Source organism: Microcaecilia unicolor, chromosome 10 (genome assembly GCF_901765095.1).
Source record: "Microcaecilia unicolor chromosome 10, aMicUni1.1, whole genome shotgun sequence".
NCBI lineage: Eukaryota > Metazoa > Chordata > Amphibia > Gymnophiona > Siphonopidae > Microcaecilia > Microcaecilia unicolor.
In genome coordinates this window covers 2,727,701-2,754,357 of record NC_044040.1, presented here as the reverse complement: position 1 = coordinate 2,754,357, position 26,657 = coordinate 2,727,701, and the positions used below count along the sequence as shown (strand labels likewise).

Here is a 26,657-nt window from a genome sequence, read left to right as displayed (position 1 = left end):
TGCTGTTACGTGATGTCAGATTTTATTATGCTTTTATATATATGTTTATATGCACTGTCATACAATTGTTGCATTATATATACTTCTTTTATATATATATTTTCTTATATATGCTCTTTTATGTACATATATATATATATATATATATATATATATATATATATATATATGTATATATATTATTTATATTGGACAGTGCGTATCGATATGTTTATTCATGTAATTATTCTAGTATACTCTCTATGTATACCTAGTAATATTCCATATTTTATTAATTGTTTTTTGTCAATTCATATATTTGATATATTATGTTCGTATGTGTGTTATATTTTATTTATTATGATCTATGATAATTATTATATATTTGTTCATTGTAGCCCCTGACGCAGCCCTAGGTGGGCGAAACACGGCCTGTGTCGGGCGATTTGTTCATACACGGTATCTTCAATAAAATCTTTTTGTTGTGACATTGATCTGCTGGCTTTCTTTCCCATATTGGATTTTGCAGATCGTTTGCCTTGTTGTTTTTTGGAACGGAGTAAAGAGGACAGATAGCAGCAGAATCAGATACTGGGCCAGTATGATCAGAAAAACAAAGTCACCAGACAGCAAAGGTAGAAAAAAATAATTTTATTTTCATTATAATGATTGGAACACGTCCACTTTGAGAATCAGGTGCTCAACATTAAAAGTTTATATTTATTTATTTATTTACTTATTTATGGCATTTTATCCCACATTAAACATGAATTAGATTGGAACCTGGGATCATTTAATGTTTTTTTTCCTGGAGAGAGTAATGCATTGCCTCCCCCGCCCCCCAGGCTCTCTCCATGGCTATAGCCAGCTCTGCAATTTTGAGGGGAGGTGCAGAGGTGGACCAGGGAGAGAGCCTGTTGTTAAACATTTACCAGCACACCACTGTCTAGTGCCCACCCATCCAACCTGTTGGCCCACCCAAAAATTGACTTCTGGCTACGCCACTGATCCATAGTTATTATTATTATTATTATTATTATTATTATTATTCTTTATTGCATTTGTATCCCACATTTTCCCACCTATTTGCAGGCTCAATGTGGCTTACATTGTTTTGTTATGATAATATCATTCTAGAATATCAGATAAAATTAGTAATGCGCAGAGATTGAGTAAGGGAGGAAAGAAGGAAGTGATTAGGCGGGCAAGTATCGAGGTGGACTTTCGTAGCTGAGTGGGTTGGTGAGGTGGATTAGTGCAGCTATGGATTCTCTTAGGTTAGGTGCTTATATGCTATTTAACTGGCCAGGAGTCATGTTCCTATTCTATAAACCAACACCCTGACATCAAAAATTATTTAATAGACCTGGAATAAGTCAATTGGCAATAATTTGTAGGTAAGTGCAAACGTAATGCTAATTTAGCCAATACTTACACTCATAACTGACCCATTCTAATTCTCTATCTTACTTTGGATGCCATTTATAGCGTGGATTATAAAATAAACTGTTTTATGCACATACTTAGAAAATGATGGTGCAGTTATTAACATGTGTTCAAGTGGACTAATTATACAACCACATGAGTCTCGTTATGTGTTTGAAATTTGGGTGCCTGGAAAGCCTGTTTCCAAAGAAGGTCTTTTCACGGAAAATGCCCCAGTAGCTCCAAAATACTGCTGACAAAGCTGATCCATTATGTTAGCAGACAGCTAGGGTTAGAAAAAGTTCCCTAAAATTCCTGGCTATCTGTTTCATTCAGTTAAGTTGATCAAAGCAGATTTATGCTTTGGTTCAAACCCTTTTAATGAGTTAAAAGTTCTTTAATGGAGCCCCTAGCCAAGACCTTCCTGTCTAGAATAACAGCCCTATAAAGAGGGGGAAGCAGGTTTTATGTAACCGAATGCTTGTGCATTATTAACTTATTGTGTTACATTGTGCTCTGTACACACAAACTGCCTCCGTTAATGCGTCTTTTGTATGCTGGAGCTACTAGGTGGATGTTCTGTAAATCAGCAATCTGCCAGTGACAGGAATTCCTTTGCAGAATGAATGCCTGGAATAAGCCCTGGAAAAGGCACAGGCATGTCATGTCATTCAGGCCTTTTAATCCAGTGCTCCAAGCATGAAATCCTCCTGATAACATGGCTGGGAGTCCCTGAAAAGGAGGGTTCTTGTCATACCCATAGTGAGGATCAGCAGGACTATGGCAGGATGAGACAGGAAAAGTGTGTGTTCGTGGAAGGAAAAGCTCACTATCATTTGTCACTACTGTGTGATGATCAAAAGTATTTATGTGTTTATTGCATTTGTATCCCACATTTTCCCACCTATTTGCAGGCTCAATGTGGCTTACAGTGTGTCCTTAAGGCAATTGCCTTACCAGATTATATAACAGTAGTATTGCATAGAGAGCATGTCTTGCATAGTAAGATGAAATAAGCAAATATCAGGGGGTCACAATTCCAAATTATAGATAAGTAAGAAGTGTTACATTTACAGTTATTGATCATTGTGGTATGCCTTGTTGAAGAGGTAGGTCTTTAGAGATTTCCGGAAGTTTGTTAGTTCATAAATATTTTTTAGTGCATTGCAGAATATTCTTTTCTTTTACCTGACTAGACATTTTTCTTCAGAGCAACTGTTTTTAATTGGCCAAAAAAGGTAATACTGTTCAGATTCACATATGGGTTAGTTCTTAACAATAAGGAAGGTCTCTCTCTCTCTCTCTCTCTCTCTCTCTCTCTCTCTCTCTCCTGTTGACATGGGAAGAGTTTACTACGTTTTGTAATTACAAAGCAGATATGGAGTTTGTAGCTGAAACTGCAGCTGAGATTTTCTAACCTGTGCCTGTTCAGGAAAAAACTGATTCCCCCTGCACTGGAAGGTGGATCACTTTATTAAAAAGTCGCACTGTGCTAATTAGGGGGAAAGCCTGCCTTCCACGAGCCCAAGGGTTACTGAACATACACAAACTCCTGGAAACTTTTGCACAGTCCCCCTGCATGATTTATAAAGCCCAGAAGAGCTGAGCTTGCTCGAGCCTTAGCCTATGTGTCTTGCACCACAGGCAGGGCAGAGGGATCCCCAGGCAGCCTTAAAATCTGGCCAGGGCTGCAGATTCAGACTTTGCAAGGATCTGCCTGCAGTGTGAATTCACAGCGCCTGCCTTGCTCCCCCCCCCCCCCAGTCTCTGCCTGCTCTGCCATTGTCAGGCAGCCCTGCAAGTGTTGGGGAAACCTGTCTGTGGGATCCTGCGACATTCCCCCCCCCCCCCCCCCCACCCTCTGCATGTGCTCAGGAAAGTCAGCGCTGCTCCCTCCTCCCCCCTCTTCCCAGTCTGCTCACTGGGCGCCAGCAGGAACAGGGAGCTGGGAATCCGCTTGTGTGCCACTAGCTAGACAGGGCAGAAGGCAGCTCTTGCTTCCTAGGCAGCAGCACTGCGACGCCTAGCTGCCTCTCCTGCGCTTGGGTCTCATCAGAAGGGTGCATTAGCTGCTCTTTTCCTTTTGTTTGCAAGGACTGAAGTTTCTTCTTCTTCCTGATGCCTGCTGGATAAGGAGGGATGGTCACCCTGCGGCAGCTCCTCACCATCCTCTGCCTTCCTCGCTGACACGGTTACCTGCATCGCCCGGATTCCGGAGACTCGGGCTTTTTTTTTCCTGCATTCCTGCGCTTCCTCACCATGGGTTCGCATAATGTCTTTCTTGTCTTGGGAGTATTACTCAGTGCCAGAGCCAACTGTCAAAATGCGAAGAACAGCGTCCCCAGACTTAAACTCTCCTACAAAGGTACTTCTTTACATGTCCTCGGTCTCGCTGCACGTTTTCCATGCATTTGTCCGCGTAAATGTTGATATTTTCAGATATTGGGGATTGAGTTGTGCAGCCATTTCTTGAAGCCTGTTGTGTGCATTTGGAGTGTATATTCATGAAAAAAAAAAAGCAGGGAATTTTTTTTGTTTTTGTTTTAAACTGTGTAATGCACGGCCAGTGTGTGTTGTTAAGTAATAGCAGAGAGAACATATGTGTGATGTGTGTTTGAGTGGTTGATTACCTTTCAGGAGTTAAGTGGTTAATGATCTATCAACAGTCTCTCCGTTTGTTTCACTCTGACAGCAAAAGATGCTTAACAGGAGCCCGAAGGAACCCAAAGGGAAGTAGGCAGGGGGTAGCAGGAGTGGAGAGAGCAGGGGAACTTTATTTTGCTTTTTCGTATGACCTAAACATGTGCAAGTTAAAAGCTCCATCGGACAGAAGTTCCCAATTGCACCAGTGGCCCCCGAGGAAAGTGGGAGAGTTGCTTTAACCCCCGGGAGATTTTTAGCACGAAGCGAGATGCAGCTTACCAGGAATAGCCTGGTGCCAGCACTGAGCACAAATACCCTGCCAGACCTCACTTTTAGCTACAGAACTGCTTCTCAGCAATGGCTCTGTTTTCTAATATATTTCTCTGGGTGGGGTGCAGCACTTTCAGGCGTTTTTATTCTGAAGGGGGAAAAGTGAATTTGCAGACTCCCACTTTTCATCTTTTGGCAGGTGGCAGGAGCTGTGTGTGTGTGTTAACAGTGCAAGTGGGAGGCTGGAATAATCCCTGAAGAGAGACAGGCGTGCAATGCACCATTTCAGCTCCAGAGACAGAACTCCTGGAGCTGGGGGGGGGGGGGGGGGGACGGTTCTGTTGGTATTGTTCTCTCTGCTCTGTCATCTCATGCCAGTAGAAACGTCCTGCCATCTTTCCATACAAGCAAGATGGCACAAGTGTGAAAAACACATCTGTGCTACCAGAATGCTATCTTCACACTTTAGAGCAGAAAATGAAGCAAATCAGATCCAATCCTGACTTCATTTTGCATTCAGGACACATCTTCCTTACATTCAAGCAGGCTGCCTGCTCTACATTTTACTACTCTTTCATCTGGTGGGTTTTTAGCACAAGGAGCCCACAGGCCAGCGCTTCCTGCCTGAAATATTTCACTTAAAAAGAGTTGATTTCTTTCTTTTTGGCCCTGGTTATAAACACAACATAGACTTGTGTATGATTATTAGTATTAATTATTACACAGCCTCACTTTGTTCCTTCTTTCATGCTGAAATAATCATTTTGCAGTCGACAGGCACATGAGCTAGAAAAGAGAGATTGGAACTTGTATAAATAATGTGTTTCAAGAACACCTTTCCAATTTTTAGCTCAAAGCAGTTTAAGATGGGTTTTTTCCCCCTCAGGTGCAATAAACAAAAATCTTGAATCTTGGAATGGAAAACAAGGGAATAATTAGCAAGTGGTGAGGAGTTAGGCTATAGGAAGCCTCCTTAACAGCTGAATCTTATTACGAACAGTTCAAAAAAAGTCTGGTGGCTCTGTTTGTATCTGTGGCATAACCACTAAAAAGTGCTAAGTAATTTCGCTTCTCCTTTTCCTCATCCTTGAGGCCTTGCTGCTGCTGCTGTCTCTCTGCTTGTTTTGGCTGTGCCAGAGCCTTGCAAATTGCCTGGATTTTGTTGCTGAAGAATAATAGGAATTTTCTGTGTTTTTGTTTTTCTAGAATAATTAGATGTCAAACATAGTTATAGGTGCAGTACATTCCCCCCCCCCCCCCTCCAAAAAAAAAAAAAAAAACCTGCAAAAGGATTCATGAAGGGTTAAATCTCTGCCAAGCCCAATTTCCTATGGCCGCCTGCTTTGAAAAGTCCCTTCCAGGACTGTCATTTCTCAGGCTCCATGGCAGAGGTCTGGGGGGTGGTGAAAGTCAAATATGCACAAGCAACTTTCTCTTAACTTCTTCTGAAACTCCTTGAAATGTGTTGGAGAGAAGAAAAAGCAAGAAGCAGGGGAGAAAAGGGATTCTGGCTTTTTGCTGTGTGGGAAGAGGCTTAAGGCATGCAGACTAAATCCCAGCACTCACAGGACTGTCCAGGGGAGAGAGATTCCTTTCAATTTTGTATCATTGCTGCCTCCATGCTCCTAGTTTAAGGACACTGCCGCTGTTTTCAGCTCCAGTTTTGAATGATTGCTTTTTTTAAGCGCATTCATCTGTCATTAGCCTTTTTTTTAAGGCTTGATTTGACTACCTCACTTATGGTGTTGCATTCATTGGTTTACATAACAAACAGACTCCTGAAGCAGGTGTTTTTCGCCAAAACACGGCTCAGTGTCGAGTCTTTTAAAATTTTCATTTAATAAAACATTTTATTACTCGTACCCAGGGTGCCTTGGGAGTGTCGTGTTGATCTCGCTACTTTTTTGCTGGTTTTTCAATTTTGTATAAAAGACTAGATAAGAAAGGTGAAGAACCCTTCTTAGATTACTCTTTTACATAGTTTTACTTCCAGCGTGTATCACGCTGTACAGAAAATTAGCATTTTTATCTTAATAAAATCCTGCCATGCTGTGGCCGCAGGTTCATCTCAAGGCTGCTCTCCACATAGTAGCAATAACTAGATTCAGAACCTAAGTTTATATTAAACGTGGATCAGATAAGCCGTTGTTTTCATTGCATCACGGAAATCTGGCGACTGCGGAGCATCTGATGTACCACGAGTAGCCAGTACTTTCCATGTGTTCTCTGTACAGATGTGAGATTTTCACAGAAAAATATCTCTAGGTTGGTTATCTCATCTTTCATTGAATGAAAAATAGTGGAGAGAAATAAGCATTCAGAATAAAAGGTGTTATGTGATTTAACCAACTTATAAATTTGGTTAAATGAATGTTTCTGATATGATAAAAGCCACTTAAGGATCAAAGTACTTTTGCTATAATACAATGGAGGGTTTATGGTTTATTAAAAAGGAGCCAGGCACAAAATTTTTTATCCCACCTTAGGCAGTGGTTTGGATTTTATTACCAGCCTTTTCCGTACCTGAGCTCCAGGCATGGATGGTCTTTTCATATGGAGTAGTAAGTTCTACATGCCTGCCATTTATACAAGTTATAACTCCATTTTAAATTTATTTTGTCATATTTCATTACTCAGGGCCCCAAAGAGAACAAATGTAGCAATGAAAAATTCAATCAAACTCACATTGCAGAACCCAGTTGGAGAAAACTTAGAAATCATTAGTCAAAGCCCGACATCAATTATAAATCATCAAATGTTACAGAATTGTACACATGGACTCCAGTGTGGGTTCAAAACTCTGTATATAACATCACTGGTCCAAATAGGTTTCACAACCTGAAAATAATCCCATCTTGCAAAGGCTAAATGATTTAATGATCATCGTAGGACAACCCTTGCCAAAGAGTGGAATTTTCGAGCCCTTGGTGCGGTTCACAGTTCAGGCTGGGTACTACTACTACTACTATTTAACATTTCTAAAGCGCTACTAGGGTTATGCAGTGCTGTACAATTTAACATAGAAGGACAGTCCCTGCTCAAAGAGCTTACAATCTAATGGACAAATGTACAGTCAGTCAAGTAGGGGCAGTCAAATTGGGGTATCAGAGGTATCAATGACCTGAAGAGGGAAAATTTGCCTGCTCACCTTTTATCTTTTCCAGCTCACTATGAATCCTAATAAATAGTTATCTGGTTGGTCCTCGATTGTTTGCAGAACTGTATCCTAACTCTGAATGCTCAAGTTTTGTATTCTTCAAACAAATATGCAAATGTTCCCATTCTTTCACAAGAATGTGGATGGTAGATGGCAACAGGTAAACCAAAAATGTAAATGGTTAACCATAAGTTTAAATTTAGTCCCAAACTGATATCATGTCTCCATTGTCTGCGACATTGTGGTTAACAAATACTGTTAGGAAGATTCATGTGTACAGAGTTGTCTGTGGAGGTCTTTGAAATGAGATGAGCGGTGCAGCCTAGTGGTTAGAAAACAGAGCTATGAAACCAGAGGATAGAAAATCAGACCCTGTTTAGTCATGTGCTGTGACACCCCTTCCTCTGGACTCATTGATGTGAGGGAAAGAAGTGTGAGTGTGTTGCACTGTGCTCCATAATCAACGTAACTGCTATGATTATTTTGATGGAAATCCTCTGTATTTTGGGGAATGTATGAAGAATGGTTGTACCTGTATAATTTAGAATAAATTTTTAGAAAGAGGTCACATGGGCAGTTTCTCATTGAAATTACTTAACACGTATGACATCTCTGTGCATTTTACACTAATTGCGCAGGTGAGGAAACAGCAAAAACTGCATGTTTGAATGTAGTGATTTAACTGCACGGGTTACTTCCTGATCTAAATGCTCCTCCACCAGGAGCTATAACTTTGCATGTTGTAAAAGTGCAGCCTTATTTTTAGTCATTTGAAGGATGCAGTTTGTACCCCGGGAGGTCTGGTAGATGACTCTTTAGTTAGCTAGCTAAGATCCTTTGAGAACTGTGTATTAGCATGTGAACCTTTAAGCAACAGTGAAATCAGGGTTTGGTTTTTGAATTTTGTGAATGCTACAGCCTTATTTGGAGACTGATGATTTGAGAACTGCACTAGATCAGTTGGTACTAACGTCTCTGGGTTATTGCAGCGTTCTTTGCTTGCCTATGGTATCATTAACTATGAAAAGAAATGGCCCTAGGTATCTAAAGAATAGGATGATCCTCCACACTCCGCCAAGGACACTAAGGTCCTCTCAATGACTTATCACTAACTACACCCTCTCCAAAAGACATTACACAATATGATACCCACAAATTAGCCTTCTCCGGAGTAGCCCCTACACTCTGGAATGCATTGCCTGAAAGGCTCCTCTTAACACAAGACTATCTGTACTTCAGGAAGCAGGTGAAAGCTTGGCTCTTCAACCAAGCCTTTAATGGAAGAAGTAACTAACTTGTTAGTCTCACTCACGCACACAAGGATTGACTCGGGCTACACATACTGCAGCAGGATATGTTTATCCACTCCTACCCTAGCTGAGATGATATTTAACCATCTCTCTGACCTCACGTGCAACTTTCTTTAAATTAATCACCTTACTTTCTAACTCTTCTTACTCTCTTACCTATCTATATGTTCCATCTTTGCTTTACCCTAAACTATCAATTAAAATGTTCTGTAAACTATGCTCTACTTTGTACTGTTATTTGAATATTTTTACCACTGTAACTGTCTATTGCTCATGTTTGATCTATTCTTACTGTACACCGCCTTGAGTGAATTCCTTCAAAAAGGTGATAAATAAATCCTAATAAATAAATAAAATAAACTACTTCAGACTGTGAACAATGTTGGCACTCGTTTGATCACAAGAGACTAAACATTAAGTTTCAACATTTGCATTTAGATAATCCTCTGTCATTAGTGATTCCAGTAACATTTTATCAATGCATTAGATCTTTGCAGTTCCAGGACCAAGGTCTGCTGGATATTCCTCCAGTAAGGTTTACTTGAACCCATATTCATACCTTCTCCCGTATAGAGCCAAGGCTGTGGGAATTTGCTTCAATCGCTTAACCAATATGTTGGACTTCTGGAAATGCACTAAGGTGTATTTGTTGGGTTACTTTTGCGCATGCCATGACAGGAATGAACTTCACTCCTAAGCCCAGGGTATGTGGAGTATAATCTCAGTCTCTCAAAGTTACTGCTAACGCTCGCTGAAGTACTTGCATTGTACCAAAGAGAGCGACCCTGTGGAGTTCATATGATAAATGGGTAGGCATTTTATTCAATGTGCATTTGGGATTTCTTTTAACAAGCCTTGTGCAGCCCAAAACAGTGGGAAATATTTCTGCATCCTTCTGTTACATTTTCTTGGTCTCAGCCTGCATTTCTTGATACTCTTTTCTTTCTGTACACAATTCACTAAATAGTCTCGTGGGACTGACACCTCTGTGACCAATGCTGATCTGGTGTTTTTCTCCCTGGCATTTGGTGATTGATTTTATTGTATTTCAAATGATCAGGTAAACTCAGGGGTTTACTTGATGGCTATGTTGTGGTTTTTAATTTGCTGATTTTATGACTGTGCCATTTGTAACCCGCTGAGGACTTGGGATTAGCAGGATATAAATGTTTGCATAAATAAAATAAACATTCTACACTAGACTTTTAGAGCTTTATGGATTTTTATTATAATTTTTCTTTGTTTTCTACACTGCTGCCCACTGAACCATGGCATAGACCCGGAAATGATCCTTAAATCAGTAAACAGCCACTGAACCTACCCGGTGCACATCTCACCATTTCTCCCTCACCTAGTGTGCTGAGCCCCCAAAACCCACCCACCCAAAACCCACTACTCCCAACTGTACACCACGACCATAGCCCTTACTGGTGAAGGGGGCACCTATATGTGGGTACAGCGGGTTTCTGGTGAGTTTTGGAGGGCTCACAGTTTCCTCCACAATTGTAACAGGTAGGGAGAGGTAGGAGCCTGGGTCCACCTGTCTGCAGTGCACTGCACCCACCACTAGACTACTCCAGGGACCTGCATGCTGTTCTAATGGACCCGAGTATAACATCTGAGATTGGCACAAAGGTTGGCAAGTAATGTTTTTCATCACATTTTTGGGGGGTGGGAGGGGGTTACTGACCACTGAGGGAATAAGGGGAGGTCATTCCTGATTTCCTCCAGTGGTCATTTAGGGCTCCTTTTTGTGCCTTATTCATAACAAAAACAAGTCTAGCTCAAAACATTTGTTTTAGTCCTGGACGTTTTTGCTTTGTTCCATTATGGCTGAACAATGTCAAAGTTTTAGGAACACCCAAGTTCCACCCTGAACACGCCCCTGGCACTCCCCAGGGGTGTGTTCAGAGTGGAGGAGTAGCCTAGTGGTTAGTGCAGCAGACTTTGATCCTGTGGAACTGAGTTTGATTCCCACTGCAGCTCCTTGTGACTCTGGGCAAGTCACTTAACCCTTCATTGCCCCAGGTACAAAATAAGTACCTGAATATATGTAAACCGCTTTGAATGTAGTTGCAAAAACCTCAGAAAGGCAGTATATCAAGTCCCATTTCCCTTCCCTTGAGATTTGGATGCACTTCTGATGGACTTCATAGAAAAACTTCTAAAAATAGGTTTAGAAAATATTGATTTGGATGTTTTTGTGAAAAAATCATCCAAAAGCAGACTTATGTCACTTTTTAGACATTTTTCTCTTTTGAAAATGAGCCTGATAGTATCTGTAGAATGAGACATCCTATACTATAGGCATTCAGATCCCTACTTACTAGCCTGCTGTAAAATTGTTTGCTTGCTTAGGAAAAATATGGTAGAATTTGTGTTCTATCCTTCCAGAACAGGATGTTTGCATCAGAAGGGACAGGATGTACAGGCCGTGAGCACATGTATGAGCTTAAAGGCCCAGTGCTGTCTTTTTGTGCCTCAAGCTTGGGCTGATGTGGCATAGCAGCAGTGAGGAGGGTGGAGAGAGGGGAAGGGAACAGGAAGACTTGCTGGACTTGGGGAATAGGGGAGGGAAGGGGTGATGCTGGTCATGGGGGAGGGTGGAAGGGAAGGAAGAAGAGATGCTGGACATGGAGAGGTGAGGAAGGGAAGAAAAGTGGAGATCCTAGACTCAGTAAGCAGAGAAGGGAAGGGGAGATGCAGGGCATGGGGAAAAAAAAGGAGAGCTATGGGAAGGGAAGACAGAATGCTGGATTATGGGATATATGGAAGGTAAGAAATGGGGACTACAGGGTTGGTGAAGAAGGGAAGAGAAGGGGCTACAGTGGTAGTGATTAATAGAAGAGAGGGAGATGCTGAATGTAGGGAATGGGGGTAAGGAAAGAGGGGGAGATGCTGGACATAGGGCAGAGAAGGGCAAGGTAGAGATGCTGGACACAGTGTGAGGAAAGAGAAGAGAAGGAGAGATGCAGCACATGGCAGGCAAAGAAGGAGAAAGAGAGGAGATGAACATAGTGTGGTAAGGAAATAGAGGGGGAGTTAGTGAGAGGCTGGGTAATACGGGGCAGGGAAGTGTGAGAGATAAAGAATAGGGGGGCTGGGGTGCAGAGATAGAAAGATGTAGGTAGGTACAGTAAAAGAGATTGAGAGCTGAATATTCAAAGAGGGGGTAGAATATGAGTGAAGAGAGAAGCAGAAAATAAATTCTGTCAGAGATGGTTTGAGGAAAGAGACATTTGAAAATGAAACAATATTTTGTGGCCATGACTATCTACTATTGTCTGTTTTACAATGGAATAGAGCTGCTGATGTGCCCTTGCTCCCGGAAACAGCCCCAGTAGCACAAATGGCCATGCAAAAACTTGCAGCTGCTCACAGAAGGTGAAAATGTATCCGTGGTCTCTGCCAGTATATGGGAGTCTTATAAAAGTCACGTGTCTCCTGCACAGCGTCTCTGCTCCATTTGAATTATACCTCAGGAATGCCAGCGTATAACATGTGCAAAAGGAAGCTAAGTCACTTTTTCATGCCGTATGCAGTGGTTCAACTTTGACAGCTGTATTTCATGTGTAAAACACTAAATTCAGACAAAACTTCATGAAATTACCCTCATAATATACAATAGAAACTAGAAGATGCAGATCTAATTTAACTTAATGTGGACATTTGTAACCCACTTCTGTCCAAGAGGGGTTCAAGTTGGCTTACAAGCTAAACAATGAAATTATATCTACTAAAAAAGATAAAAAAATAGCCGTCTAAACGAACAAATGTAGAGTCCCCAGGTGCATCTTCCTAATACAAATATTTCCTCACTAACAAAATAAGACACTTGAGATTGTACACTTGGATTTCCCACCAAATGTTCAACCATCAAATCAAACAAATCAATGCTTTCATTTACTTAAAATGAATATACCACCTTAACGGCCCAAAGTCATTCAAGCGATTTACATTAATTATATGCAGGTACTTTCTCTGTCCCTAGTGGGCTCCCAATCTGAGCTTTTGTACCTAAGGCAATGGAGAATTGAGGGGCCATTTTACTAAGGCATGTAGGCGCCTGCATGTGTCCAACACACGTCAATTTGGAACTACTGCCCCGGCTACCGCAAGCCCCGGGCGGTAATTCTATACACGCGTCCAAAAATTTTTATTTTCTACTGCGTGGTGCTAACCAGGCGGTAATCAGCAGTGTACGCACACTGATGATTACCACCCAGTTAATGTGTGAGACCTTATCGCTAAGTAAATGGATGGCGGTAAGATCTCAGGCTCAAAATGGACATGCACCAATTTTTATTTTGCCGCATATCCATTTTCGGCCCCCAAAAAGGCCTTTTTTTTTGCAGGCACGCTGAAAAATGGACCTGTGTATGTCCAATAAACACACCTACAACAGCACAGGGGTCCTTTTACTAAGGTGCGCTGAAAAATGGCCTAAGTGACTTGCTTAGTCGCAAGGAACTGCAGTGGGAATTGAACCCAGTTCTGCAGTTGATTTGATCTGATGTTTATGCCTGAAGTCACCAAAGCGGTTTACAATATAACAATTACAGTGCAATACAAAGAATCATATGAAGTAGCTTGGATAACGAACAGAAAGTAAATGATACAAAAAGATCGAACGCAGCCACATAATTGCTCAAAACTACTAATATAAAGCCAAGTTTTCAGTCTTCAAAGTAAACCATATTACAATAATCTAATTTCAAATGCCTGTACTATTGTATGTAGATCCTTCTCTGATAAATATGATCTTAGCTGTCAAATCAACCTCAATTACCATAACGAATTGTGTACAACTTTAATGATCTGGCTATCAATGAACAAATACGTGTTAGCAATAACACCAGAACTTCAGAGAGGATGATAATGGGATTGACAAACCTCTGACAAGGAATAGCATTGTGGGTATGATGATTATCCCCTCCCATCCATCAAATCTTAGCTAAACCATTTGTTCTCATCCTTAACTACTGTAAACACCTACCCAACTGTGCATGAACATCCTCCAGTCCATTTACTATGGAATTTAAATTTGAACATGATGAGCCTAAATAAAATGATCCAAACCCAAGGCATCTTGAAAAGACTTTCAGATATAGCAGTGAATGTGGTGACCTTTGAGAACACCACACTTGAAATTCCTAAATGCTGAAAGACAGACCATAGAAGTGTCTGGTTTGGTCTTTGTTCTCAAATACTAGACTTACCGAATGTGTACCTGTGTCCCGCAAATGGCAAAAGACAGATGAAGAGCAAGTATGTGTATTGTACACGACTATAAGAGGCTCATTTTCAAAGCACTTATAAAGTTACGTGAGCAACCTATGAAACTTTGTAAGTCTAAGTGCTTTGAAAATATGCCTCAATTATTATCAGTGGGGGTGCATCTACATCTTAATGTTGAAAATAGCAAGTTAAATACTTACAGCGATACTTTTGGTTGTAACATATTGTTCCAAGATTGCATCATGTTTAACTGGTTGGCACGGTGGCAAATTGCCAGTCAGTGTTTAATTGTGAATGACTACAAGCTGTATAGAGTGGCAGGTGCAGCTCTGGTGGACAGACTGGATGGATGATGCAGGTCTTTATCTGCCGTCATTTACTGTGTTACTGTATGTAATCTCTGGCTTACACAATGAAAAACTCTTTACACTATCCAAGGACATTGGTTACCAGTCCTATGGCGCTTAGGTGACCCAGCAGCAAGTCATGTTCAACTAGAACAAATGCTGCTGACAAATCCAGTTGTGCCTATAAGATACAAATTCCGAAATCTTTTCCATCATCACAATCAAATGATCTAAATCCTGATGGTGACTGATGTAATAAATTCAATATATCCAAATGTTTTTTTGCAATTGCTTCCAAAAAATTAGCTAAAAGTGATATTAGCAACTGGCCTTACTTCTTATATAAACTTATACAAACTAATGCACGGGTCAACATTTTCCTACTTGAGCACACAATTCTGGAACGCGCTGCCGCGCAACTTAATATCGATTTAAGAACCAACTAACGTCCGCAAACTATTGAAGACCCATCTCTTTGACAAGGCATACCACGAAGACCAACAAATATGAACTCCTTCATACATACCCAGAATTGTCTTTCTATTTGTTAGTTATATTAACATCACGCTTTGTCATTATCATGTTACCCAAGAGCCTTCTGTAATACTAAATGTTTATTTCTCATATATCTCTACTATTCATGATGTATTGTAAGCCCTCATAAACACACACCTTTCAGGGACATATGTCATTGCTCATACCTAATATCCCCATCTCTCTTACTGTTGAGTTCTTATATCTATAGTCCACAAGATTCAGTATCTTGGTGTGAGTCCATGACTTTTATGGACTCTTCCCAGACCATGAAAGCCATCTGAAAAAGATAATACTACTAGGGTTACGCAGCGCTGTACAATTTAACAGAAGGACAATCCCTGCTCAAAGGAGCTTACAAAACCAGAGAGGTGTGGTAGCCGTGTTAGTCCACTCTTAAAGAAGGGCAACCTTCGAAAGCTAATCAAGAAATGTATTAAGTTATGTCCAATAAAAAAGGTATCATCTTATTTTCTTTTCCATGTTTTATTTTGTTTGATTTCTATTGATAACCTCTTAAACCAAAAGCACTCTAGTATTAAGTTAGTTAGCTTTGACTCAGGTATTCAAAATCAGTGATTTAGTCCTTCACATACTGTTCAGATCTTGTCAGTCTTGCTTGTCAAGGTAGTAGCTGTAAGCTCTTCCCTGCTGCTTAGTCAAATCAGTGTGTAGGAGTCCTTTTGGAGCAGCTCAGGGCAGAAGGAGCAGCAGACCGTTGGAAAAGAAAATGACCCACAGAGGCACTATCGTGCCTAGGGCTGAGAAAAGCAGAGGTAGCCCTCTAATGGGGAACTCTGGAACTGGTGGTTACACAGCCCTGTTAAGAGCTGGTAATCCTGAACCCCAGTAGTGAGAAACCCCAGAGGCTCCTATTGAAGAGGCCCAGTGAGGGTGAAGGCCTCTGGGGTGTAATCGGCACTAAGGGCCCAGTGGAGGACAGCTGGTCCCCATATCCCCTGGTCTCCAAGGGCTTCCACTCTCCATATCTTCAGAGAAGCCTCTAAAGGTACTTTTCCTGCTGGGATTAAGATTTACCAGTCTTTTTCAAGGCTCTGTTATCACCAGTTCAAGGGTTTGCTCACTAGAGAGCAATCTAAACACCCGGCCAGAACTATATAGATGGTTCAGCATGAGTCAAGCTCTTCCAAAGACTAAAAACAACTCTGTGTATTCCCAACGTGCCACTAATTTGCCTCTCCCCTAAGCTCACAGGGAGCATGTTTTTATTTCCATTTTTCTGATTCAGCTCTTTCCATACAGTGTGTACGCATAGTTTGACCCACAAGCTTTATTACCATCAATGAATGAATCCCCTGAAAGGCATGAAAAAGCTCCCATCAACCTGTCTACTTGTCGTCCTTTGCATACAGGAAATCTGAAGGATCCTTCCCCCTTCCTACAAAATGTAACAAGTTCAGCTTCCTGGATAGCTCTACTACAGCAAGCAGATTGACAGTTCACCTTAGAAAGAATAAAGCTGTTTTTGTTTTAAAAGCATAAGTACATAAGTATTGCCACACTGGGACAGACCAAAGGTCCATCAAGCCCAGCATCCTGTTTCCAACAGTGGCCAATCCAGGTCACAAATACCTGGCAAGATCCCCAAAAAATCTCACTACATTTTATGCTGCTTATCCCAGAAATAAGCAGTAGACTTTCCCCAAGTCATTTTAATAAGGGTCTGTGGACTTTTCCTTTAAGAAGCCGTCCAGGCCCTTTTTAAACCCCACTAAGCTAACCACCTTTACCACATTCTCTGGCAACGAATCCCAGAGTTTAATTACACGTTGAGTGAAGAAACTTTTCTCCGATTCGTATTAAATGTACTAGTTTGTAGCTTCATCGCATGCCTCTAGTCCTAGTATTTTTGGAAAGAGTAAACAAATGATTCACGTCTACCCGTTCCACTCCACTCATTTTATAGACCTCTATCATATCTCCCCTCAGCCGTCTTTTTTCCAAGCTGAAGAGCCCTAGACGCTTCAACCTTTCCTCATAGGGAAGTCGCCCCATCCCCCTTTATCATTTTGTCGTCCTTCTCTGTACCTTTTCTAATTCCACTATATCTTTTTAAAGATGCGGCGACCAGAATTGAACACAATATTCAAGATGCGGTCGCACCATGGACCGATACAAGGGCATTATAACGTCCTCACTTTTGTTTTCCATTCCTTTCCTAATAATACCTAACATTCTAATTGCTTTCTTAGCTGCCGTAGCACACTGAGTAGAGGTTTTCAACATATCAACAATGACGCCAAGATCCCTTTCTTGGTTAGTGACTTCTAACGTGAAACCTTGCATTACGTAGCTATAGTTTGGGTTCCTCTTTCCTACATGCATCATTTTGCACTTGCCAGGATTATTTCTCTCCCCTTATTTCTCATCAAAGCTCACCTCACCGGAGGGCTTTCGTCCATATTAACTGACCAGGCTCCTTAGGTCAGCTACACAAGACTGATTGGATGTTCCTTCTTTTAATTTAGTTAAATTGGGTGAACTCTGTTTTTTGCCAGCCCAAAATAATGCAACAGTTTACTCTATCCCTTCCCCCTGTGCCCAGCATCACTCCTCTGTGTCTCTATGAAATCTGGTTTTCTTCCGGCCAGCCCAAAATTATGCGACAGTTTTCCTGCTAATACGAGATCAATCAGAAGCCTAGAGGCTTTTATGAAACTCCTTAAAACATTCTTATCTCAGCAAGCTTTTGATGATATTTCATATTCTTTCTTTCCCAGATGGATCACAGTAACAGTAATTAGAAGCTAAATTGAAGTGATATTGATGTTGCTTTGTTTTGTCTGGTTTTTATTTTATTTTATCATGTATGTTTTTCCTGTACCCCATCTAGAATTTTTAAGTTAAGAGTGTGCTATACAAATAAGTGCTCGTAATTTCCTGTGCAGTTTTGTTGTCTCAGCACAGATTCTCTTTAACTAACCTACATCCCAAAATCACCATTTCTTTTCTTGTACTGTATTATTCAAAGGATTTATGTAGTTAACGAGGGGGTCCTTTTACTAAGGTGCGAAAAATGGCTTGCAGTAGTGTAGGCGTGGATATGGGGCACACACCGATCCATTTATTGTAAAGGGAGAAAATGAGTGGAGGTTGGGAGAATGAGGGGAGAGACTCAGAGAACAGTAGAGGATGGGGGAGTATCTGAAGGGAAGGAAGAGAAATAGTTGAAGGAAAGAGATGAATGAAGGTTGGGGGAAAGAGGAGAGAGGGAGAGTACTTAAATGGTGAGGAGGAGAGAATGAGTGGAAAAGAAATGAAGGGAAGCCACGTCTACCAAGGGTACCATATCCCCTGGAGCTTTCTTCGTTTGAAGTAAAATACCTACTCAGTTCTTCCTGTGAAAATTAGTCTAAAGATCCAAGAACTCAAAAAGTATCCATGTCTCTTGAAACTAACCACCCTGCTTAAAATTGCCTCCCTGAGACACATAAAAATATTCCCTAAAGCAGAACTATCCAATGAAAATATTTCCCTTCAGACTTCGAGCAGTGGTTATTATAAGGCATCCTGATTTACTATTCTGGAGGCCTAAATACTGTATAAGCTATCACATTTCTGTTAGTTTTCCATCTATGCAAATAAAGGAGAAATATTCGTACGAAAACTGCACAGACAAGATTGCTCACTGAAGTAGACTTTGTACACAGGTTTGCATCATAGAGTTAATGAAGTACTTCATAATGAATTCGCATTGTATAAGCTCATTAAACATGAATTTAAATAACATTTTGCTTGTAAATAAGTAGGAATAAAATTTTGCCACTTTCAAATGCAGAAAGGTTTTTTGCAAATGACAGGAATTATCATTTTGAGGAATTTTCTCTTTTTTTATATATTGGCCTCAAAGTACTAAACTAACTAGAGTGATTAAATGCTTTATAGCTAATTTTTGAAGCATGTGATAGTCGTCTCAAAAGGCCGAATGAATGTCTTGAAACATGAATGTTCTTGAAACATCCAAATCCCAATTATTTCAAAAGCAGTGGAGGGATGTCCAACACTACAGCATATTCTGGGTGTGTTTTGGGTGGAACTAAGGAGGGCCTGAACAGGGCCAGTCCTAGGGTCTCTGGCGCCCCCAGCAGACTATGAGTTGGTGCCCCCCCCCCCAATCTCCTTTCTCTCTTCTCCCACCCTGCCCCTGTCCAGCGATTCTCCATCGCCCCATCCCCCACCATACCGTGCCGCCCTTGGTACTTTAAATCTTTAATTTTCCTCCATTCCAGCAGCCACGTCATTTGAAAGCCCTGCCCTGTCTCTAGCCTTCCTTCCCTTCGCGTGAGTTTGTTCCCTCAGAGTCCTGCCCTTGAGGAAATGACATCAGAAGGCGGCACTGCGGAACGAACTAACGAAGGGAGGGAAGGCTAGAGACAGGGCAGGGCTTTCAAATGACGCGGCTGCTGGAACTGAGGTAAATTAAAGATTTAAAGCACCAAGGGTGGCGCGGTATGGCGGCGCCCTTGAAGGCAGGCGCCCCCCTGCGGTGCTTACCCCGCTTACCGGGTTTGACCGGCCCTGGGCCTGAAATCTGGAAGTCCAACAGCAATTACTGAAAGGGAATAAATGTCCATGTCTAAAAAGACATCCTCCGAGTAGTAAATTTAATATGAATTGGAGAAAATGTTTATTCACTCAATGTGTAATTAAATTCTGGAATTCGTTGCCAGAAAATGTGGTAAAGGCGGTTAGCTTAGCGGGGTTTAAAAAAGGTCTGGCCAGCTTCCTAAGGAAAAGTCCGTAGACCATTATTAAAATGAGTTGGAGGAAAATCCACTTCTTATTTCTGGGATAAGCAGCATAAAATGTATTGAACTTTTTTGGGCTCTTGTCAGGTATTTGTGACCCGGATTGGCCACTGTTGGAAACAGGATGCTGGGCTTGATAGACCTTTGGTCTTGTCCCAGTGTGGTAATACTTATGTTTCAGGAACGCCCAAGTTACAGAAAGGTGTTCACTGGAGAGATTAAGGAATAACACCTTCTTAATCCCCCAGTGGTTGCTGTCCCCCTCCCTCTCCCCTGAAAGTGAACCCAGAAGGGGGTACCAGGTTCTATGACAGCTTCAGGTATTGTGGGCATTTTTAACAAAGCAGCAAGCAGATCTGAGGAGTAGCCTAATGGTTAGTGCAGTAGGCTGTAAACCAAGGGACCCAGGTTCAAATTCCACTGTAAATCTTTTTTAAATTGTGAACCATCCAGAAACAGAATCATACCTACTGTACCTAAATACAGTGGAACCCCGATATAACCATATGATTGGGATCCATTAAATATCATTGCGTTAAATGCGGGGTTGTGTTATAGCAGGGTTAATAGAACATGAAAACGATTGAATCAAAAATTGATCTGTTGCAAAAGGAGTTAAAGGAAAAATAAGGGCGCCAAGACATGATCATGTTATATGCTGATTTGTGTTATTGGGCGACACGTTATATCAAGGTTCCAGTGTATATAAGACACCTGCACACCTGAAGGCTATGAAGTGGTGTACAGTAGGTATTTTTCTGTTCCTGGAGGGATCACAATTAACAAAACCAGAGTTAGAGGGATTTGAACCTGGTGCCTTGTTTCACAGTCCACTATACTAATCTCTAGACCAGGCTTGTCCAACCTTTTTCTATCGGGGGTGGAGGAGTGGCCTAGGAGTTAGCGTGATGGACTTTGGTCCTGGGGAACTGGGCTCAATTCCCACTGTAGGCACGGGCAGCTCCTTGTGACTCTGGGCAAGTCACCTAACCCTCCATTGCCCTAGGTACAAATAAGTACATGTATATAATATGTAAGCCACATTGAACCTGCTATGAGTGGGAAAGCGCAGGGTACAAATATAAAAAAAATAAAAAAAATTATATGTTGTAGCACTTGGAGGGGCCAAAACACGCACCACCATATTTTGTCGCATGTTTCATCAAATAGTGGCAAAATACAATGGTGCACTGTACCCTTCCCAGCCTTCACCCAGTCTTTCTCTCTCTCATGTACCCTCCACCCCTAGTCTTCACCCAGTCTCTTTACCCTCACCTGGCTTCATCTGCAGAAGGAACAGTGGGATTCCTGCTTCCCCACCATGATACGGCTTCCTGCAAGCCTGGGCTGTGTGGTGCTGGAAGTTCGGGTTGGTCTCATGATACTTGAAACTGCAAGATCAACCTGAACTTCCAGCTCCGTGTGGCTCAAGCTTACAGAGAGTTGAGTTGCAGCGGGAAAGCAGGAATCCCACTGTAAGCATCACAAGAATTGCCAAGCTTTTGAGGGCCAGAAAAAAGCACTCAGGCCAAATTCTGGCCCACGGTCTGTAGGATTGGACAAGCCTTCACTAGACTGACCCTGTGCATGGATGTCTGTATGGCCATTTTCTAAGAATGCTGCTATATAGACCTCCATGTCCTTTCCCCCTTCCCCCATTCAAAATTTAGACATTTCTACTACTACTACTATTACTATTTAGCATTTCTATAGCGCTACAAGGCGTATGCAGCGCTGCACAAACATAGAAGAAAAACAGTTCCTGCTCAAGAGTTTATAATCTAATAGACAAAAAATAAATAAAGTTAGCAAATCAAATCAATTAATGTGAACGGGAAGGAAGAGAGGAGGGTAGGTGGAGGCGAGTGGTTACAAGTGGTTACGAGTCAAAAGCAATGTTAAAGAGGTGGGCTTTCAGTCTAGATTTAAAGGTGGCCAAGGATAGGGCAAGACGTAGGGGCTCAGGAAGTTTATTCCAGGCGTAGGATGCAGCGAGACAGAAGGTGCGAAGTCTGGAATTGGCAGTAGTGGAGAAGGGAACAGATAAGAAGGATTTATCCATGGAGCGGAGTGCACGGGAAGGGGTTTAATGGTTGTTCTTGCTGGACATTTCCAGTTCATCAATATCTTTCTCATGTATTTTGAGAGGATGTCCATCTCACACGCATTTTCAAACAGGCTGTATCTTGTTCAAAAACGCATATAAGATGGATGTCCTCTCGAAAATGCACCTTTTTGTGTACAAGTGCAATGAATTCCTTACACCCAGGTGTGACAACAGAGGACACATTTTACAACTGGCCACCTAACTTGTTCTGTAGGTATGTGCATGAGTTATCGTTCTATTTGAAAATTATACCATAGAAAATATTTTACCTTCATTCCACCTGGCCTTTGACGCACAGAAATTTTTCATTTTATTTTGTGTGCAAACATTCATGTTTTATAAAGTATATGCATAAGCGCAACTCGATCTGTCCATTCCTCCACACAGTATCATTTGATCACCCCTACATTCAGAGACATCACTCATGCTAAAATTAGACACTGCATCTTCTCTGCACAGGGACCTGAGCTCTGGAATCAGTTTCCAGAGCATCTCAGATCTCAATCATCTCTGGAATGGTTTAAGGTCGAACTTAAAACTTACCTCTTTATGGAGGTATTTCACTGTCCTCTGCCGCTCCATCAATAGGCTCTGACACTATGGGTCTCTGAGAAGGTTCCATCTCCTGGTGTGCTCCCCCTCTTCCCATTTTCCTATCATAATTATTGTAGCTCTCCCCTCGTTCCCTTCTATCCTAAGTGCATAAGTATTGCCATACTGGGACAGACTGAAGGTCAATCAAGCTTAGCATCCTGTTTCCAACAGTGGCCAATCCAGGTTACAAGTACCTGACAAGATCCCAAAATAGTACATTTTTGCTGCTTATCCTAGAAATAAGCAGTGGATTTCCCCCAAGTCCATTTTAATGGCTTATGGACTTTTCTTTTAGGAAGCTATTCAAACCTTATTTAAACCCCGCTAAGCTAACTGTACTTCACTTCTCTTTTCTGTCTTTACTTAGTCTATAAGCCGCCTAGCTGGCATTGCTGATAGGTGGGATAGTAAGTCCTCAATAAATTTGAAACTTGAATAAATTGCATTCCTTTGTAATGTTTGTTGGAAATTAAATTGTACTTCTTGGTGCAAAGGGGACATATTGCTTCTTTGTTTTCCTGAACATTTTTTGTTCCAAGCTGCAGAAATATTTGGTGTTCAGAGAAGAATGAGAGAGTTCATCACTGTTGGGCTGGAGGCATAGAAGGGAAGTTCCAGAGGTGGTACAGGAGCCCTTCATTGTAAAAAGATTTATTTTTTAAACATTCTTTCCATTGGAAAGCAAATAGGCAGATGATGGACATGATAAATATGTCATTATTGGAGCATGTGCAACAAAGTAACAGGGAGATAAAATCAGGACCTATGCCTTCAATTTGTTGATTTCATGTCTCACTGCTGGAGCTGAGTCACATTTTTCGTACCTGTTCATGAAGAAAAAGGCCGGATAGAGTCGTCAACACATGACGTGCAATGTTGGAACTCATGCAATTGTGCTCTCTTCCCCAGAAAATGGCCTACACATCAGTGGTGCCTTGTCAGTGTCCAGCTTCCATGGGCCAGGGTTTACAGTCACATCCCCACAGCACTTGCTGTATTGCAAAGGCCCTGTGCTTCTTTTGTTTTTTGACCTTCCGGCTCCTTCATTGACCCTTTCAGGTTGGCACCTCACAGCCATGGCCCCTTCCCAACCCATCCACCTCTTGATATGCCACAGCTACTTGAGTAAGAATGTGCCTCTGAGGTCTCTTCATTGGAGAAGAACGCTAAGGTATCAATTGTGAGAATATAAACTGGAGTTTGGGGGAAGATGGACACCATTTGGTCAGGAGGTCTGTGTGGTATTTGCCTTGGAGTTTTAACGTGATAGCATTGATTGAATGTATTCTGATTTTAACTGGTGTGTGGGATTTCCTTTTCTATTTAGTGATGGAGTTCCATTCCTACGTTTACATTTCTTAATGTAAACTACTAAACCTATTTTGTAGCTTGGACGGTATAGCAAATTTTAATAAACTATTTTCTGGGGAGTTGCTGATTTATCCTCAGTAAGGACTGCCTCTACCAGGACATTGTTCTCCCTCTGTTTCTTAATCCCTAATGAACTGCAAGATCTGAAATCACATTCACTTTCTGTTAGGATTCTGAATACAATGCAACTCACACTGACAATCTTCAGATGCAAATAGATACACCTAAATGAGAAATCCAGCCACAAAAGTGAACATACAAACACAAGCACAGTGAAGGAGCTCAACAACCTGATACTATAAAGACTCTTCTCCCATCCGGCCTCTGTAGGAATAAAGTTTGGTACAACAAACCCTAAATATACAAACAGAAAGCTATAAGGGAGAGCAGAGGAAAGTAAGTACAAGTATTCTGAACAGGACATTGTTGATCTCTTTGTGGCCTGGCAGTGGTCTCTGTTTTCACTCTGAAAGGAGACTCAATGTCTCGTTACTTTGAGGAGTTTGTGGAAGACGACAGTAAGGCTGGGTCAGACTGTGATTCTTTCTGAAAGCAAGACCCTGAAGGTAGCAAGATTAGTCATAGTGCTATCTGCTGCCTGATGGTCATTTGTGGGTTTCTTGATGAAGGTTTAAGTATTCTAACCTTCCGTCTCGCGATACCGTCATGTGACATGCGTATAATCATTCAGGAGCCCTTGTACTGTAGTACAGCAAAGGTTTGCACTTACCAGGTAACTGCCCACATTTACTGTATGGTAAGTGGAAAGATGTTGGGGATGTTCCTGATATCTTCCTATACAGGTGTTTTGAGAGCACGGATGTACTAAACAGTGACAGTGAGTAGTGCATTACTCTGCACTAACTGCAACATGTGACCCGCACATTGTTGAATGCCAGGCACAGGGTGCTGCAATTGGTAGAGAATGCAGTGGTGAGGTTGGTGGCAGGAATTTCAAGATCTAATCACATAACTCCTGTGCTTAAACTGTACTAGCTACCAGAGGTCTATAGGGTTCAGTACTACTACTACTACTTATCATTTCTATAGCGCTACAAGGCATACGCAGCGCTGTACACCATACACAAAAAAGACAGTCCCTGCTCAAAGAGCTTACAATCTAGATAAGACAAGTAAACAGAACAATTAAGGGTAAGGGAATAAAAGGTGAGGTTAAAGGACAGGGCAAGTGAGTAGTGGTTAGGAGTCAAAAGCAGTGGTAAAGAGGTGGGCTTTAAGTTTGGACTTGAAAACGGCCAAAGACGGGGCTAGAGACAAAGCATTATCTTTGATACATCCGTCTCTCTCTTCGTCTGTGCCATTCTGTTTCACCCAAACTGTATTTGTCTATCACCCGAAAAGGTCCTTGAGATGGGAAATCACGATGCGATTAACGTTAGACTTGGTGGCAAGAGTTTACTCTGCTGATACTAGATCTTCAACTTTTTCCATTGTGGGGTGTTTTGCTGTAGAATACACTTCCAGGACATATCTGTTTATACAATAATATGGTTCGATTAAAAAAGTTGTTGAAGACGGTTATTTACTGCAGCGTTTCATTACGAGCAATTTGTTATACTTTTCCAGTGTAGAGAGCAGCACTGTTTTGATGATTTGTGATGCTCATGTTCTGTTAAGTTTTTCTTTATTTTTAATTATGTATAGCGTTTTGGAAACTGCCTGGGTTGTAGGTGGTATATACATTTTTAAAATAAATAGCTAGTTCGCAAAGTTAGGGGCAGAAATGAATATCAGGCCATCTGTTATTAGCCCCTACCAAAGCTGGAGGTGAGACTAGATGCAACGAACTTTGAAGAGACGTCATTCTGTTAAAGAACTGTTTGAGTCATTTCCTTTAACAAGGGACCTGGTGCTGTAAAAAGTTACATTCCATTTTTGTGTATTTTACCCTTCTAACAAAGCTTGCCAACTATTTCACCTTCTGCCAAACATGTGGTAGTGATCAGCAAATGTAAATGATATCGGAAGATGAGGGCTCGTTTCTCTGCTTCAATATGTGTCCGATACAGTGGTTATAAGTCAAGTCGAAAACCACATCACAAGTAGCAGCTTTTCTTTCAATAACAAGCTTCTCCTTTTTAAATTTATATGTCTGGCATAAAGGTAAAATAGCTCCAAATTGTTTAACAAATTTCAGCGTATCAAATGTAGAGGACAGTTATCATGTACAGCCCACATCAGCAACAATATGAGCTAAGAAATAGGCTGTGTTTGGACCTTTATTTGAAAGGGAATACTTTCCACATCGGATAATCACTGGGCTGCCCATTCCAGGCTAAAGCTCTCTCCCATCAGGTAGTATTTGATAGGTTGGTAACTGCTGGATGCTTTTTCAGCCTAACGAGGTGGACAGAGTTGTCCACTTCTTCATCATTAAACACTGGGGAGTCCTTTTACTAAGGTGTGGCAAGTAATGGCCTGTGCTGGTGTAGACACATGTATTGGATGTGCACAGTTCCATTTTTCAGTGCACCTGCAAAAAAGGGCTTTTATTTTGGCCCAAAATGGACGTATGGTAAAATGAAAATTAGCGCGCTTCCATTTTGGGCCTGATACCATACCCGCCACCCATTGACTTAGCGGTAAGGTCTCACGCGTTATCCAGGCGGTATTCATCAGTGTGCATACAATGCTGATTACTGCCCGGTTAGCGCCACACGCTGGAAAATTTTCTGGCGCTCTTAACAGATGCAAGTAAAAAAATGAAATTACCGCCTGGGCCACGCAGTAGCTGGGCAGTAGTTGAAAACTGACATGCGTAGGACGTGCCCCTGGTATACTTAATATCTCTTTCCCTGCCAATTTTGGGACACAGAATGTAAAAGTCTGCCCAGCACCAGTCCTACTTCCCAACTACTGGACATACCATTGAAGCCCACTCCAGCTTTCATC

General features: G+C 41.5%; 1 protein-coding gene across 2 annotated transcripts in view; it reads left to right on the top strand.

Moving 5' to 3' along the window:
• Positions 1-3,343: 3,343 nt before the first annotated feature.
• SEMA3A (semaphorin 3A) overlaps positions 3,344-26,657 on the top strand; it is a 321,151-nt gene continuing 297,837 nt past the window's right edge. For both annotated transcript variants that reach the window (XM_030216059.1, XM_030216058.1), the window contains exon 1: positions 3,344-3,769. In XM_030216059.1, coding sequence (XP_030071919.1) covers positions 3,664-3,769 — 106 coding nt within the window. In that variant the 5' untranslated portion in view covers positions 3,344-3,663. The remainder of the gene's footprint in view (positions 3,770-26,657) is intronic.